This window comes from Entelurus aequoreus, linkage group LG17 (genome assembly GCF_033978785.1).
Source record: "Entelurus aequoreus isolate RoL-2023_Sb linkage group LG17, RoL_Eaeq_v1.1, whole genome shotgun sequence".
Taxonomy (NCBI): domain Eukaryota; kingdom Metazoa; phylum Chordata; class Actinopteri; order Syngnathiformes; family Syngnathidae; genus Entelurus; species Entelurus aequoreus.
The window spans coordinates 26,927,913-26,946,559 of NC_084747.1; the positions used below are offsets into that span (position 1 = coordinate 26,927,913).

At 42.2% G+C, this 18,647-nt stretch overlaps 1 protein-coding gene across 3 annotated transcripts in view; it reads left to right on the forward strand.

Annotated features, from left to right (window-relative positions):
- Positions 1–2,425: 2,425 nt before the first annotated feature.
- Positions 2,426–18,647, forward strand: part of LOC133632763 (TNF receptor-associated factor 2-like) — a 126,680-nt gene continuing 110,458 nt past the window's right edge. For 2 of the 3 annotated variants that reach the window (XM_062025422.1, XM_062025423.1), the window contains exons 1-4: positions 2,426–2,775; positions 7,738–7,816; positions 7,940–8,038; positions 15,331–15,492. In XM_062025422.1, coding sequence (XP_061881406.1) covers positions 2,588–2,775; positions 7,738–7,816; positions 7,940–8,038; positions 15,331–15,492 — 528 coding nt within the window. In that variant the 5' untranslated portion in view covers positions 2,426–2,587. The remainder of the gene's footprint in view (positions 2,776–7,737; positions 7,817–7,939; positions 8,039–15,330; positions 15,493–18,647) is intronic. The other variant, XM_062025424.1, reaches the window with a different exon arrangement.

Here is an 18,647-nt window from a genome sequence, read left to right on the forward strand (position 1 = left end):
TAATCCAAAGCTCATGACCATAGGTGAGGATGGGAACGTAGATCGACCGATAAATTGAGAGCTTTGCCTTTCGGCTCAGCTCCTTCTTCACCACAATGGATCGATACAGCGTCCGCATTACTGAAGACGCCGCACCGATTTGCCTGTCGATCTCACGATCCATTCTTCCCTCACTAGTGAACAAGACTCCGAGGTACTTGAACTCCTCCACTTGGGGCAGGGTCTCCTCCCCAACCCGGAGATGGCACTCCACCCTTTTCCGGGCGAGAACCATGGACTCGGACTTGGAGGTGCTGATTCTCATCCCAGTCGCTTCACACTCGGCTGCGAACCAATCCAGTGAGAGCTGAAGATCCTGGCCAGATGAAGCCATCAGGACCACATCATCTGCAAAAAGCAGAGACTTAATCTTTCAGCCACCAAACCGGATCCCCTCAACGCCTTGACTGCGCCTAGAAATTCTGTCCATAAAAGTTATGAACAGAATCGGTGACAAAGGGCAGCCTTGGCGGAGTCCAACCCTCACTGGAAACGTGTCCGACTTACTGCCAGCAATGCGGACCAAGCTCTGACACTGATCGTACAGGGAGCGAACCGCCACAATCAGGCAGTCCGATACCCCATACTCTCTGAGCACTCCCCACAGGACATCCCGAGGGACACGGTCGAATGCCTTCTCCAAGTCCACAAAGCACATGTAGACTGGTTGGGCAAACTCCCATGCACCCTCATGGACCCTGCCGACAGTATAGAGCTGGTCCCCAGTTCCACGACCAGGACGAAAACCACACTGTTCCTCCTGAATCCGAGGTTCGACTATCCGGCGTAGCCTCCTCTCCAGTACACCTGAATAAACCTTACCGGGAAAGCTGAGAAGTGTGATCCCACAATAGTTGGAACACACCCTCCGGTTCCCCTTCTTAAAGAGAGGAACCACCACCCCGGTCTGCCAATCCAGAGGTACCGCCCCCGATGTCCACGCGATGTTGCAGAGTCGTGTCAACCAAGACAGCCCCACAGCATCCAGAGCCTTAAGGAACTCCGGGCGGATCTCATCCACCCCAGGGGCCTTGCCACCGAGGAGCTTTTTAACTACCTCAGCAACCTCAGCCCCAGAAATAGGAGAGCCCACCACAGATTCCCCAGGCCCTGCTTCCTCATAGGAAGACATGTTGGTGGGATTGAGGAGGTCTTTGAAGTATTCCCTCCACCAATCCAAAACATCCGCAGTCGAGGTCAGCAGAACGCCATCCTCACCATACACGGTGTTGACAGTGCACTGCTTCCCCTTCCTGAGGCGACGGATGGTGGTCCAGAATCGCTTCGAAACCGTCCGGAAGACGTTTTCCATGGCTTCCCCGAACTCCAGAGTGAGGGAAGAGTGGATCGTGAGATCGACAGGCGGATCGGTGCGGCGTCTTCAGTAATGCGGACGCTGTATCGATCCGTTGTGGTAAAGAAGGAGCTGAACCGGAAGGCAAAGCTCTCAATTTACCGGTCGATCTACGTTCCTATCCTCACCTATGGTCATGAGCTTTGGGTTATGACCGAAAGGACAAGATCACAGGTACAAGCGGCCCAAATGACTTTCTGCCGCCGGGTGGCGGGGCTCTCCCTTAAAGACAGGGTGAGAAGCTCTGCCATCCGGGAGGAGCTCAAACTAAAGCCGCTGGTCCTCCACATCGAGAGGAGCCAGATGAGGTGGTTCGGGCATCTGGTCAGGATGCCACCCGAACGCCTCCCTCGGGAGGTGTTTCGGGCACGTCCAACCGGTAGGAGGCCACGGGGAAGACCCAGGACACGTTGGGAAGACTATGTCTCCCGGCTGGCCTGGGAACGCCTCGGGATCCCCCGGGAGGAGCTGGACAAAATGGCTGGGGAGAGGGAAGTATGGGCTTCCCTGCTTAGGCTGCTGCCCCCGCGATCCGACCTCGGATAAGTGGAAGAAGATGAATGGATTGATGGATTTAGATTGAACATGTATACTGTATATAATATTCGAGTCACCATTTAATTCAAACGTAAATGTGATGAAATTACCTAAATGTAAGGAAAGTGAGCTAATTGTGAGAGATGTATATACTAGAAAAGTGGGTTTTTACATTTGGCACCACATAGTCAATTCGTACAATTTCGATATTTGGGTCCAGGGTGTACCCCGCCTTCCGCCCTAATGCAGCTGAGATAAGCTCCAGCACCCGCCGCGACCCCAGAAGGGTCAAGCGGTAGAAAATGGATGGATGGAATTATTGACCGCACAAAGAGTGAAACTATCGTACAAATTGGAGAATAGCCATACGTCTGGCAACGCGGGTGCTGCGCCCCCCAAAGGTAGATACGGCATTGTATCATCAGGTGTCCCATTCAACACAACGCGATGCCATTTGTTCAATGGCCGTCTAACACGTTAACATGTGTGTTGTTGAACATGTCGCCAGTCGTGTTACTCCTTTATGCTGCCTTACTTTCATGTAAAAAAAAATAAAAAAATAAAAAATATATGTCGTCCGTAAGAAAAGTAGCCACGAGTGGTTGCAGAATGTCTTGGTGTTCTTGAACGCACCACCGATACTGATGAAGGGGGATAATGGCTGCCCAGGAGCCGTCTCCTCCATCTTCCCTGGAAGGGAACAAGCCTGGCTTCCCCAAGAACATTCTGGCCAACCACCTGGAGGACAAGCATTTGTGCAACTCCTGCCTTAAAGTCCTGAGGAGGCCATTGCAGGCGCAGTGTGGCCACCGCTTCTGTTGCTTCTGCTTCCATCAGCTCGTCAGGTGGGTACCAAGCATGCTAGGTGGCTAACAAGCTAGCTAGCTACGTTCACTAAAATAGGATTTTACATCCTTCACGTTATGTATTATTTGTAACAGGAGTACTCAAATGTAATGTCGTGAACCCTATTAAAGCTCTAAAAGCCGCCGTGCAGTCGTCGCTCTAATCACAAGTTTATCATTAATATCAAACAATATAACAACAATGACGTCACAATCAGCATTTAAGATGCATGGCACTGTCATGATACACTATTCTACCCCATTTAACCTTTTATTAGTTTAAATGATGCACAATTAGGGCGATATGGCTAAAACATCTGTCGATATCGATACTTATTATTCTACACATGCTTTTATTTTAAAAATGTTTTGTTTGTTCTTGTTGCAGTTTTGATAATGATGTATCAGATTAAAAAAAAAAGTTTTTCATTAATTTTTTATTGACATCCAGCATCAGACATTCCTATCCATTACATCATATTACCGTACATCATATATTTGTTGTCTTCCCTAAATGTAAAAATTTTTTTTTGTTTATATCCCAGCGATGCCACCCCCAAAAAGAAACAAACAGCAGGAAAACAAAATAATATATATATAATAAAGAAAAACAAGTTTAAAAAACAAACAAACAATTAATTAATAATAATAATAATAATCAGAAATAAAATAAAATAATATAAACAAATAGTAAACAATAAAAAAATATATATTTTAAGTTTTTTTTTAATGTTTGTTTTTCCCTAATGTAAAAGTTTTCAGTTAAATAAAGTTAAATCAAATCTTTAGGGTGATGTAGACACAGCAAATAGTAACGAGTATTTTCAAATGAATGTAAGTTTATAGTATGATCACATTATGTTAATTATTAATGTTCTACCTGAGCAAAATATGTGATCGATACAAGTATTTTATTTTGAAGAACCCTAACGACCAGTCACTGCCAATGTAGTTGCGGACTCGTCACACTTTACTGTACAACCTTCACATTATGTATTAATTGTAACAGGAATACTCAAATGTAATGTCGTGAACACTATTAAATCTCTAAAAGCCGCCGTGCACTCGTCGCTCTAATCACAAGTTTCATTATCGGTGTCTAGCAGGATCGATAACCGATAATGTTTTATGACCTATTGAAAATAAGGAGCAGGAGAAATAAAAATGTTGTTTGAAATTTAACCTTACTCTGAGTATAATGCTCTCAGCCATCAAGGCAGAAACGTCAACACAAGCGTGAAAAACACTCAAACAAGGCAAACTTAAATAGTAAAATCCCATTGAACTCTTAAAAATAAGAAATGATTCATAAAGTGTTAGAAAATGGTGCAAAGTGTGAAAATGTAAACATAGAGAAACCTGAGAAGAGCTATTTTCTGCAGCTTCAGTGCCAGCAAGTTACAGCTGTGCTCTAAAGGGTGAGCGCAAATAAGGTGGTGTGGTATTTGCGGTCTTGGTTGGGACTAGCGCCTTGCATCATTTACTATGGTCCCTTTTTAAAAAAAACCCCAGGTGATAGTTGATACTGTGACCTGATTCAGGGTTTCCCCTACATGTAAATAATCGTGGCGGCCCGCCACAGCAAAATAAAAGCCACCACACCTTAAAAGTGAGAATTTTTTTTTTACCTGTAAACAAATTAATGCAATGTATTTTATGAATGGCTACGTATAGACTATTATTTGCACACTATAGACCAGTGATGCACCGAAAATTTGGCCAGCAAAAAAAAGACATACCAAAACAGCACTGCCGAAACAGGTTGCAAAATTATATAGTATAGGAAAAATATATAAATATGTCACTAGTTAACTATAAACAATATTTTTTTTTAAATGTAAGTAGAACGTTTCATTAGCCTTTTAAAGAAAATATATGCACCATCGCAGATTATGAAAATTATATGATGACATCATATTGACCACGCCCCCACCACCATGCTGGCAATTTGGGGGAAACCCTGTGATTGGCGTGTCACTCCCACTGATCACTTCCTGCTTTGCTCGGTTACCAGAGAGCGAGTGTCTTATTTGATAAGGGTGCCAAGTTCACACAAGTAGTTTTTGGCCTGCATATCACCGTAAATTTCGGACTAAAAGCCGCTAAATTTTTTACTACACTTTGATCTCTGTGGCCTATAAAACGGTGCAGCTAATTTATATATATATATATATATATTTTTTGCCGACGGCCGTAATGGCAAATAGTTAAAAAAAACACAAAAACAAGCAGATGTTGAAAATGTGTGTTGTTGTTTGTGCTACGGCGCCATCTTTTGGACGAGTTCGCTCACTGCAGGCGCAGCATTGCTGCATTACCCTTCTGTTTAAACTGTGCTTTTAACCGGAAGTAGAAGTGCCTTCCCGTTAGAAGAGGGGGGAACTCATCGATTTTTGGATGCATCGCAATTTGGACATGGACGTTTATAAAATCGATTAGTGAATGTCATTAAGAAGAAAAAAAATGTGGCTGATTGCAGCGAGCCACCTCAGCCAGAGATCCGACCAGATCATTTTATTATAGGGCACTTATGTTCCAGTTTTGCACACGTTTCCATGAATTTGATACATTTCATGTGAATTTCTTATTACAAATGCATTGTTTTTAAAAGTTGCAAGTGATACACGCTTATTTAGTGAAAATATTTGTAAAACTGCATCAATATGCATGAATTAAAGAGGCATCAATAATCGAATCGTAGCTCCTGAATCGTAATCGACCGCCTTCGAGCCGTCCATAGCGGTTCGCGGTTCTACTCGTATAAATTCTTCATTCATCACTTCAAGCAACGTTTGTAATTTATACAATACAACTAAAACAATTCTTACTTACTAAAGCATCCAGTTTACATAAACTCCTCAGTAAATTCACCAAAATGTCACCGTGGAGTTATTGAGTCTGTTTAGCTGATTGGAGAGCTAGCTTGCGCAGAATATCAAGATAATACTTCAATGGTAAACACTAAAGGTTAGAAGTATATCAAACAAACCTTCAACGAAGTGATCACTGCAAACTCCTGCATTCTTCCACTCTGCTCCCTTCCACTGGAGTGTGAGCTACTTTTCTCGTTGTCTTTCGTAAAATCTCGCATTCTTCCGCCCTTTTTGATTACCCCTCGAGGAACTCTGAAGAAACGTTTGTCCTTTTCGTTGTTTGAGCCGAAAACAACACCAGCAAAGGGCATTTTTTTCTTGGAGAAAGGCTAAATGGCGCCTTGTACCCATTTAGAACAGAGCTACACTATATTGCCAAAAGTATTTGGCCACCCAGCCAAATGATCAGAATCAGGTGTCCTAATCACAGGTGTATAAAGTCAAGCACTTAGGCATGGAGACTGTTTCTACAAACATTTGTGAAAGAATGGGTCGCTCTCAGTGATTTCCAGCGTGGAACTGTCATAGGATGCCACCTGTGCAACAAATTCAGTCGTGAAATTTCCTCGCTCCTAAATATTCCAAAGTCAACTGTCGGCTTTATTATAAGAAAATGGAAGAGTTTGGGAACAACAGCAACTCAGCCACCAAGTGGTAGGCCACGTAAACTGACAGAGAGGGGTCAGCGGATGCTGAAGCGCATAGTGCAAAGACTTTTTGCACAGTCAGTTGCTACAGAGCTCCAAACTTCATGTGACCTTCCAATTAGCCCACGTACAGTACGCAGAGTGCTTCATGGAATGGGTTTCCATGGCCGAGCAGCTGCATCTAAGACATACATCTCCAAGTCCAATGCAAAGCGTGGGATTCAGTGGTGTAAAGCATGTCGCCACTGGACTCTAGAGCAGTGGAGACACCTTCTCTGGAGTGATGAATCACGCTTTTCCATCTGGCAATCTGATGGACGAGTCTGGGTTTGGAGGTTGCCAGGAGAACGGTACATTTCGGACTGCGTTGTGCTGAGTGTGAAATTTGGTGGAGGAGGAATTATGGTTTGGGGTTGTTTTTCCGGAGTTGGGCTTGGCCTCTTAGTTACAGTGAAAGAACTTTGAATGCTCCAGAATACCAAAACATTTTGGACAATTCTTCCTCTTCCTCTTCCAACATGACTGTGCACCAGTGCACAAAGCAAGGTCCATAAAGACATGGATGACAGAGTCTAGTAAGGATGAATTTGACTGGCCTGCACAGAGTCCTGACCTGAACCCGATAGAACACCTTTGGGATGAATTAGAACGGAGACTGAGAGCCAGGCTTTCTCGACCAACATTAGTGTGTGACCTCACCAATGGTCGAAAATTCCTATTAACACACTCCGCAACCTTGTGGACAGCCTTTCCAGAAGAGTTGAAGCTGTAATAGCTGCAAAAGGTGGACCGACATCATATTGAACCCTATGGGTTAGGAATGGGATGGCACTTCAAGTTCATATGTGAGTCAAGGCAGGTGGCCAAATACTTTTGGGCAATATAGTGTAGCTTGACCACCACGCGTATGTAATGGGTGGGACGTGACGTCAGTAAAATCGAAGCATATATGGAAAAACAAATGTTTTTCTTCTAAAATGTTGTGGGTGTGGCTTATATACCGGCTCTATAGGTAGTTATTATTATTATTATTATTATTATTATCAATGAGCTGACATTTATTGTAACCTAGGCAACAAGGAGTGCATAGTCCTCTGTGTGGCATATGCCACTGAATGCATTTTTTAAAATGTAGAAATATCTTCTCATCTACGGGACGGCGTGGCGAAGTTGGTAGAGTGGCCGTGCCAGCAATCGGAGTGTTGCTGGTTACTGGGGTTCAATCCCCACCTTCTACCATCCTAGTCACGTCCGTTGTGTCCTTGGGCAAGACACTTCACCCTTGCTGCTGGTGAGCGCCTTGCATGGCAGCTCCCGCCATCAGTGTGTGAATGTGTGTGTGAATGGATGAATGTGGAAATACTGTCAAAGTGCTTTGAATACCTTGAAGGTAGAAAAGCGCTATACAAGTATAACCCATTTATCATTTATCATTTATCTAGTTCTGGACCGGAAAAATGCAACGCTTGCATCAAAGAAGATTTATTTGAAGAACCCACCTCCATTCTCAAGCCCGGAGGTGTAAGTACATCTTTACCATTGATATAATGAAGGTGATGAAATGTCAAGAAAAAGGTGATGTCGACTTCAGCGGGCCCTCAGAACGTTGTGACCCTTGATGTTGACGGCCCTCTTGTGTCCCAGGCTTTTGCAGACAACGCAGCACGGAGGGAAGTGGAGGCCTTGGCAGCCGTCTGTCCCAACGAAGGGTGCACGTGGACCGGGACCATCAAGGACTTTGAGGTGTGGACTCGTACAAGCACTTGGATTCCACCAAGAGTTCTTAACCTTTCTGGCTTTGGGGCCCAACATTTCCTACAAATTTCTCTTACTCTTGATTTTGATTGTATTCAAGAATAATATCTAACCTACTTACAGTTTACAACCTTGTCAAATGATATGCAACCCTGTGTTAATTATCAAGGCTTAGGTCAGGCTGATTACGAAAATAAATACTAATACATATACTGCAAAAGAACGTATTCATAAAAACTGATGAAAAATAAATTTACATACAATCACGCAGTGCTGAAAAATAAATTCTAAATGAATTAATACAAATAATAATATATGTTTCTTAAATAAACATCATATAGACTCATTAAATATTTATTACAATTTATTATAATTATTTATTACAATTTACAAACTATGTTGTGCTAAAATAAATATCCATCCATCTTCCTCCGCTTATCCGAGGTCGGGTCGCGGGGGCAGCAGCCTAAGCAGGGAAACCCAGACTTCCCTCTCCCCAGCCACTTCGTCCAGCTCTTCCCGGGGGATCCCGAGGCGTTCCCAGGCCAGCCGGGAGACATAGTCTTCCCAACGTGTCCTGGGTCTTCCCCGTGGCCTCCTACCGGTCGGACGTGCCCTAAACACCTCCCTAGGGAGGCGTTCGGGTGGCATCCTGACCAGATGCCCGAACCACCTCAACTGGCTCCTCTCGATGTGGAGGAGCAGCGGCTTTACTTTGAGATCCCCCCGGATGGCAGAGCTTCTCACCCTATCTCTAAGGGAGAGCCCCGCCACCCGGCGGAGGAAACTCATTTCGGCCGCTTGTACCCGTGATCTTGTCCTTTCGGTCATAACCCAAAGCTCATGACCATAGGTGAGGATGGGAACGTAGATCGACCGGTAAATTGAGAGCTTTGCCTTCCGGCTCAGCTCCTTCTTCACCACAACGGATCGATACAGCGTCCGCATTACTAAAGACGCCGCACCGATCCGCCTGTCGATCTCACGATCCACTCTTCCCTCACTCGTGAACAAGACTCCAAGCTACTTGAACTCCTCCACTTGGGGAAGGGTCTCCTCCGCAACCCGGAGATGGCACTCCACCCTTTTCCGGGCGAGAACCATGGACTCGGACTTGGAGGTGCTGATTCTCATCCCAGTTGCTTCACACTCAGCTGCGAACCGATCCAGCGAGAGCTGAAGATCCTGGCCAGATGAAGCCATCAGGACCACATCATTTGCAAAAAGCAGAGACCTAATCCTGCAGCCACCAAACCAGATCCCCTCAACGCCTTGACTGCACCTAGAAATTCTGTCCATAAAAGTTATGAACAGAATGGGTGACAAAGGGCAGCCTTGGTGGAGTCCAACCCTCACTGGAAACGTGTCCGACTTACTGCCGGCAATGCGGACCAAACTCTGACACTGATCATACAGGGAGCGGACCGCCACAATCAGACAGTCCGATACCCCATACTCTCTGAGCACTCCCCACAGGACTTCCCGAGGGACATGGTCGAATGCCTTCTCCAAGTCCAGAAAACACATGTAGACTGGTTGGGCAAACTCCCATGCACCCTCAAGGACCCTGCCGAGAGTATAGAGCTGGTCCCCAGTTCCACGACCAGGACGAAAACCACACTGTTCCTCCTGAATCCGAGGTTCGACTATCCGGCATAGCCTCCTCTCCAGCACACCCGAATAGACCTTACTGGGAAGGCTGAGGAGTGTGATCCCACGATAGTTAGAACACACCCTCCGGTTCCCCTTCTTAAAGAGAGGAACCACCACCCCGGTCTGCCAATCCAGAGGTACCGCCCCCGATGTCCACGCGATGCTGCAGAGTCTTGTCAACCAAGGCAGCCCCACAGCATCCAGAGCCTTAAGGAACTCCGGGCGGATCTTATCCACCCCCGGGGCCTTGCCACCGAGGAGCTTTTTAACTACCTCAGCAACCTCAGCCCCAGAAATAGGAGAGCCCACCACAGATTCCCCAGGCACTACTTCCTCATAGGAAGACATGTTGGTGGGATTGAGGAGGTCTTCGAAGTATTCCCTCCACCGATCCACAACATCCGCAGTCGAGGTCAGCAGAACACCATCTTCACCATACACGGTGTTGATAGTGCACTGCTTCCCTTTCCTGAGGCGGCGGATGGTGGTCCAGAATCGCTTCGAAGCCGTCCGGAAATCGTTTTCCATGGCTTCCCCGAACTCCTCCCATGTCCGAGTTTTTGCCTCCGCGACCGCCGAAGCCGCACACCGCTTGGCCTGTCGGTACCTGTCCGCTGCCTCCGGAGTCCTATGAGCCAAAAGAACTCGATAGGACTCCTTCTTCAGCTTGACGGCATCCCTCACCGCAGGTGTCCACCAACGGGTTCTAGGATTACCGCCACGACAGGCACCAACTACCTTGCGGCCACAGCTCCAATCAGCCGCCTCGACAATAGAGGCGCGGAACATGGTCCATTCAGACTCAATGTCCAGCACCTCCCTCGTGACATGTTCAAAGTTCTTCCGGAGGTGGGAATTAAAACTCTCTCTGACAGGAGACTCTGCCAGACGTCCCCAGCAAACCCTCACAATGCGTTTGGGCCTGCCAGGTCTGTCCGGCATCCTCCCCCACCAGCGCAGCCAACTCACCACCAGGTGGTGATCGGTAGAAAGCTCCGCCCCTCTCTTTACCCGAGTGTCTAAAACATGAGGCTGCAAATCCGACGACACAACTACAAAGTCGATCATGGAACTGCGGCCTAGGGTGTCCTGGTGCCAAGTGCACATATGGACACCCTTATGTTTGAACATGGTGTTCGTTATGGACAATCTGTGACGGGCACAAAAGTCCAATAACAAAACACCGCTCGGGTTCAGATCCGGGCGGCCATTCTTCCCAGTCACGCCTCTCCAGGTTTCACTGTCGCTGCCAACATGAGCGTTGAAGTCCCCCAGTTGAACGAGGGAATCACCCGGGGGAGCACTCTCAAGTACTCCCTCGAGCGAATCCAAAAAGGGTGGGTACTCTGAGCTGCGGTTTGGCGCGTAAGCGCAAACCACAATCAGGACCCGTCCCCCACCCGAAGGCGGAGGGAAGCTACCCTCTCGTCCACCGGGTTGAACTCCAACATGCAGGCTCTGAGCCGGGGGGCAACAAGAATTGCCACCCCAGCCCGTCGCCTCTCACTGCCGGCAACGCCAGAGTGAAAGAGAGTCCAGCCCCTCTCGAGAGAACTGGTTCCAGAGCCCTTGCTGTGCGTCGAAGTGAGTCCGACTATGTCTAGCCGGAACTTCTCCACCTCGCGCACTAGCTCAGGCTCCTTCCCCCCGGCGAGGTGACGTTCCACGTCCCAAGAGCTAGCTTCTGTAGCCGAGGATTGGACCGCCAAGTGCCCTGCCTTCGGCCGCCGCCCAGCTCACTTCGCACCCGACCTCTATGACCCCTGCTATGGGTGGTGAGCCCATTGGAGGGGGGACCCACGTTGCCTCTTCGGCCGCGTCCGGGCGAGGGAAATCTGGGTTCCTTGTTTTTATCTTTCATTGAGGTCTTCGAATAAATATATTCTAACTAAATTATTAGTAAATAATATTTATGGGTCTTAAATAAACATCATTATATAGACTCATGAAAATATTTATTAAAATTTATTACAGTTATTTATTACAATTCACAAACTATGTTGTGCTAAAATAAATACATTCTAACTAAATTGATAATAAATAATAATATATGTTTCTTAAATAAACATCACCATACAGACTCATGAAAACTGATGAAAAATAAATGTACATATTTATTAAAATGTATACAATTATTTATTACAATTTAAAAACTATGTTATGCTAAAGTAATGCATTCTAACTAAATGATTAATAAATATGTGTTTCTTGAATAAACATCATCATATAGACTCATGAAAACTAATGAAACATAAATGTACATATTTATTAAAATGTACAAACCCCGTTTCCATATGAGTTGGTGAGAGCCTGCATGTTGAGTTGGGAAATTGTGTTAGATGTAAATATAAACGGAATACAATGATTTGCAAATCCTTTTCAACCCATATTCAATTGAATGCACTACAAAGACAAGATATTTGATGTTCAAACTCATAAACTTTATTATTTTTTTGCAAATAACAATTAACTTAGAATTTCATGGCTGCAACACGTTCCAAAGTAGTTGGGAAAGGGCATGTTCACCACTGTGTTACATGGCCTTTCCTTTTCACAACACTCAGTAAACGTTTGGGAACTGAGGAGACACATTTTTGAAGCTTCTCAGGTGGAATTCTTTCCCATTCTTGCTTGATGTACAGCTTAAGTTGTTCAACAGTCCGGGGGTCTCCGTTGTGGTATTTTAGGCTTCATAATGCGCCACAATAATGCGTGATGAAGAACCTGAACTACAAAGTGAACAGGAAGTGAACAAAAAGTTTTAGCAACTGTTATGTATAGAAAAGGGGTAGGATTAAATAAGTTCTGCTTCTTCCTACTCCTTTTCGAACATGTTGAAAAGAGAAACTGGAAATTGTGATGTATCATGTTGTATGCTTGCATGTTCGAAATAAACTCAAACTCAAACTCAAACACATTTTCAATGGGAGACAGGTCTGGACTACAAGCAGGCCAGTCTAGTACCCGCACTCTTTTACTATGAAGCCACGTTGATGTAACACGTGCCTTGGCATTATCTTGCTGAAATAAGCAGGGGCGTCCATGGTAACGTTGCTTGGATGGCAATATATGTTGCTCCAAAACCTGTATGTACCTTTCAGCATTAATGGCGCCATCACAGATGTGTAAGTTACCCATGTCATGGGCACTAATACACCCCCATACCATCACAGATGCCGGCTTTTCAACTTCGCGCCCATAACAATCCGGATGGTTCTTTTCGTCTTTGTTCCGGAGGACACGACGTCCACAGTTTCCAAAAACAATTTGAAATGTGGACTCGTCAGACCACAGAACACTTTTCCACTTTGTATCAGTCCATCTTAGATGAGCTCAGGCCCAGCGAAGCCGACAGCGTTTCTGGGTGTTGTTGATAAACGGTTTTCGCCTTGCATAGGAGAGTTTTAACTTGCACTTACAGATGTAGCGACCAACTGTAGTTACTGACAGTGGGTTTCTGAAGTGTTCCTGAGTCCATGTGGTGATATCCTTTACACACTGATGTCGCTTGTTGATGCAGTACAGCCTGAGGGATCGAAGGTCACGGGCTTAGCTGCTTACGTGCAGTGATTTCTCCAGATTCTCTGAACCCTTTGATGATATTACGGACCGTAGATGGTGAAATCCCTAAATTCCTTGCAATAGCTGGTTGAGAAAGGTTTTTCTTAAACTGTTCAACAATTTGCTCACGCATTTGTTGCCAAAGTGGTGACCCTCGCCCCATCCTTGTTTGGGAATGACTGAGCATTTCATGGAATCTACTTTTATACCCAATCATGGCACCCACCTGTTCCCAATTTGCCTGTTCATCTGTGGGATGTTCCAAATAAGTGTTTGATGAGCATTCCTCAACTTTATCAGTATTTATTGCCACCTTTCCCAACTTCTTTGTCACGTGTTGCTGGCATCAAATTCTAAAGTTAAAGGCCTACTGAAATGAATTTTTTAAATTTAAACAGGGATAGAAGATCCATTCTATGTGTCATACTTGATCATTTCGCGATATTGCCATATTTTTGCTGAAAGGATTTAGTAGAGAACAACGACGATAAAGTTCGCAACTTTTGGTCGCTGATAAAAAAAAGCCTTGCCTGTACCGAAAGTAGCGTGACGTCACAGGTTGAAAGGCTCCTCACATTTCCCCATTGTTTACACCAGCAGCGAGAGCGATTTGGACCGAGAAAGCGACGATTACCCCATTAATTTGAGCCAGGATGAAAGATTTGTGGATGAGGTACGTGAGAGTGAAGGACTAGAGTGCAGTGCAGGACGCATCTTTTTTCGCTCTGACTGTAACTTAGGTACAAGCTGGCTCATTGGATTCCACACTCCCTCCTTTTTCTATTGTGGATCACGGATTTGTATTTTAAACCACCTCGGATACTATATCCTCTTGAAAATGAGAGTCGAGAATGCAAAATGGACATTCACAGTGACTTTTATCTCCACGACAATACATCGGCGAATCACTTTAGCTACGGAGCTAACGTGATAGCATCGGGCTTAACTGCAGATAGAAACAAAATAAATAAATCCCTAACTGGAAGGATAGACAGAAAATCAACAATACTATTAAACCATGGACCTGTAACTACACGGTTAATGCTTTCCAGCCTGGCGAAGCTTAACAATGCTGTTGCTAACGACGCCATTGAAGCTAACTTAGCAACGGGACCTCACAGAGCTATGCTAAAAACATTAGCTATCCACCTACGCCAGCCAGCCCTCATCTGCTCATCAACACCCGTGCTCACCTGCGTTCCAGCGATGGACGGAGCGACGAAGGACTTCACCCGATCATCAATGCGGTCGGCGGCTAGCGTCGGATAGCGCGTCTGCTGTCCAAGTCAAAGTCCTCCTGGTTGTGTTGCTGTAGCCAGCCGCTAATACACCGATCCCCCCTACAACTTTCTTCTTTGCAGTCTTCATTGTTCATTAAACAAATTGCAAAAGATTCACCAACACAGATGTCCAGAATACTGTGGAATTTTGCGATGAAAACCAAGCTTTTTGTATTGGATACAATGTGTATGAATACGTCAATCAATCAATAAATCAATGTTTATTTATATAGCCCTAAATCACAAGTGTCTCCGTTCCAACGATTGACGTCACGCGCATATGTCATCATACATAGACGTTTTCAACCGGAAGTTTCGCGGGAAATTTAAAATTGCACTTTATAATTTAACCCGGCCGTATTGGCATGTGTTGCAATGTTAAGATTTCATCATTGATGTATAAACTATCAGACTGCGTAGTCGGTAGTAGTGGCTTTCAGTAGGCCTTTAATGATTATTTGCAAAAAAAAAAATGTTTATGAGTTTGAACATCTAATATATTGTCTTTGTAGCATATTCAACTGAGTATGGGTTGAAAAGGATGTGCAAATCATTGTATTCCGTTTATAATTACATCCAACACAATTTCACAACTCATATGGAAACAGGGTTTGTATATATCTGCGACTTATATATCTCCGGTGCGACTAATATACGGAAAATATGTTTTATTTTTCAAAAATTTAGCGAGTGCGCTCTATAGTCCACTAACAAGTCCAGTCTTGTCAATGTAGCGACACTGTCTTGGTCACTGGCGACTCTTGAAATGATTGTGTGACCCTGCAGGCCAGCCATGAGGGGCTGTGTGACTTCGCCATCATCCTGTGTCCTTCCTGCAAAGAGTTGATGCGAGCCAACGAGCAGGAACGCCACGACCAGCGAGAATGTCCGGAGAGGGCGCTCAACTGCAAATATTGTAAAGAAAGCTTCCTTTTGAAGGACATCAAGGTGAGACAAGGATGGTGTAGATTATACCAGGAGGTGTCCACACATCAAAGCATGCGCGGGCCATTTTGATATTTTTCACTTTTAAAAGCAATACACGTTTTTTAACCGTAAGGGCCCCGCCCAGGAAGGGTCTCAGTCCTAAACATGTTAAAAATAAGTCATATATTAAGGTTATTTTATTTATTTTTTTTTCAAAGTTTTTAATTTTTAGAATAGCTGCAGGTCTATCTATCGATATTACGTTTTTTTGGTTTTATGCCCTTTTTGTCAAAACCCGTTCTTTCATGGAAAAACACAAAATATTAAATATTTTTTCCCCCCAAAAAATGTTCAAAGTGGAAATATTTGGAGCCTTAAATATGTCAATGATTCATAACAACATTCATTATTATTTTTTGAGCAATGACAGTTTAAAAAAATGCACTAAAATGATTGGGGATCCAAAAGGGCCCCAGTCAATAAAAGTGTTAAAAATAAGTCGTCTTTCTTTTCGTTGTTTTTATTTTTTTATGTTTCATTAATTTATTTTTTTGTTTGTTTTATGCCCTTTTTGTCAAAGACAATTTAGGTGTTGTTTTATGGCAAACACACAAAATATGCAATATTTTCCCCAAAAAATATTTCAAAGTTGAATAGTTGATGTGAAGTAGCCTTAAATATGTCAATAATTCATAACAGTGATTTTAATTCATTATTATTTTTTGAACAATGACAGTTAAAACAATCTCACCAGAACTACTTGGGGATCCAAAATGGTCCCACTCATAAAAGTGTCAAAAATAAGTTGTCATTTAAAAAAAAAAAACATTTTTAATGCTTAAGTCTTTAGATCAACTTCAAACCATTTTGTCGTTTATAACTTTGAATATTTTGTTTATGTTTAATTACTTTTTAATGTTTGTTTTATGCCCTTTTTGTCAAAGACAACTTAGTTTTTTATATGGAGAACACACAAAACATACAATATTTTCCCCAAGAAATATTTCAAAGTGTAATATTTGATGTGAAGTAATTGGAGCCTTAAATATGTCAATAATTCATAACATTGATTTTAATTAATTGTTATTTTTTGAGCAATGACAGTTTTAAAAAAATTGCACTAAAATTATTTGTGTTCCAAAAGGGCCCCAATTAATGAAAGTGTTAAAAATAAGTTGTCTTTTTTTATTTGTACTTTTAAGGCTTAAGTCTTTATTTCAACTTCGTATCCCTCTGTTAATTATAAGTTTTTTATAATTTTTTTATGATTCATTAATTTATTTTTTGCTTTTATGCTCTTTTTGTCAAAAACAAGTTAGTTTTTTTTATGACAAACACACACAATATGCAATATTTTCCCCAAAAATATTTTAAAGTGGAATATTTGATGTGAAGTAGTTGGAGCCTTAAATATGTAAATAAATCATAACATTGATTTTGATTCATTATTATTTTTGGAGCAATGCCAATTTAAAAAAAAATGCACTAAAAGTCTTGGGGATCCAAACTAAATTAATTATCCAATTAATACAAATGTAAAAAATAAGTCAACGTTTTTTTCCCCCTTAACTATAAGGCTTAAGTCTTTAGTTCAACTTCATATCCCTCTGTCGATTATAAGTTTATATTAAATTTATGTTTCAGTAATTAATTTTTTTGGTTGTTTTATGCTCTTTTTGTCAAAGACAAACACATAAAATATGCAATATTTTCCCCAAAAAATATTTCAAAGTGGAATATTTGATGTGAAGTAGCATTAAATATGTCAATAATTCGTAATATTGATTTTAATTCATTATTATTTTTTGAACAATGACAGTTTAAAATAAATTGCACTGAAATTATTGGGGCTCCAGAAGGGTCCCAATTAATAAAAGTGTTAAAAGTCGTCTTTTTACTTTTTTTTTTTTACTTTTAAGGATTACGTCTTAAGTTCAACTTCACATCCCTCTGTCGATTATAAGTTTTTATAATTTTTTTATGTTTCATGAATTTATTTTTTTGTTTGTTTTATGCCCTTTTTGTCAAAGACAATTTAAGTTTTTTTTTATGGCAAACACACAAAATATGCAATATTTTCCCCAAAAAATATTTCAAAGTTGAATAGTTGATGTGAAGTAGCCTTAAATATGTCAATAATTCATAACATTGATTTTAATTCATTATTATTTTTTGAACAATGACAGTTAAAAAAATCTCACCAAAATTACTTAGGGACCCAAAAGGGTCCCACTCATAAAAGTGTTCAAAATAAGTTGACAATTAAATTTTTTTTTTTTTTTACTGTAAACGCTTAAGCCTTTAGATCAACTTCAGACCCCTTTGTTGGTTATCCATCCATCCATTTTCTACCGCTTGTCCCTTTCGGGGTCGCGGGGGTGCTGGAGCCTATAAGTTTCAATATTTTTTTATGTTTAATTATTTTTTGATGTTTGTTTGTTTTATGCCCTTTTTGTCAAAGACAATTTAGTTTTTTATATGACAAACTCAAAAAACATGAAATATTTTCCCCAAAAAAATATTTCAAAGTGGAATATTTGATGTGAAGTAGCCTTAAATATGTCAATAATTCATAACAACATTGATTTTTAATTCATTATTATTTTTTGAACAATGACAGTTTAAAAAAAATGCACTAAAGTTATTGGGGATCCAAAAGGGCCCCATTTAATAAAAGTGTTAAAAATAGGTCGACTTTTTTCTTTTTTCTCTTAAGGCTTAAGTCTTAATTCATTATTATTTTTTGAACAATGACAGTTAAAAAAATCTCACCAAAATTACTTAGGGATCCAAAAGGGTCCCACTCATAAAAGTGTTAAAAATAAATTGACAATTAAACATTTTTTTTTACTTTTAACGCTTAAGTCTTTAGATCAACTTCAGACCCCTTTGTTGGTTATCTATCCATCCATTTTCTACCGCTTGTCCCTTTCGGGGTCGCGGGGGGGTGCTGGAGCCTATAAGTTTAATTATATTTTTATGTTTAATTATTTTTTGATGTTTGTTTGTTTTATGCCCTTTTTTCGTCAGACAATTTAGTTTTTCCAAAAAATATTTCAAAGTGCAATATTTGATGTGAAGGAACCTTAAATATGTAAATAATTCATAACAACATTGATTTTGATTCATTATTATTTAACTTTGTGTTATTAGAGTCAACATGGCAACTTTTTTTC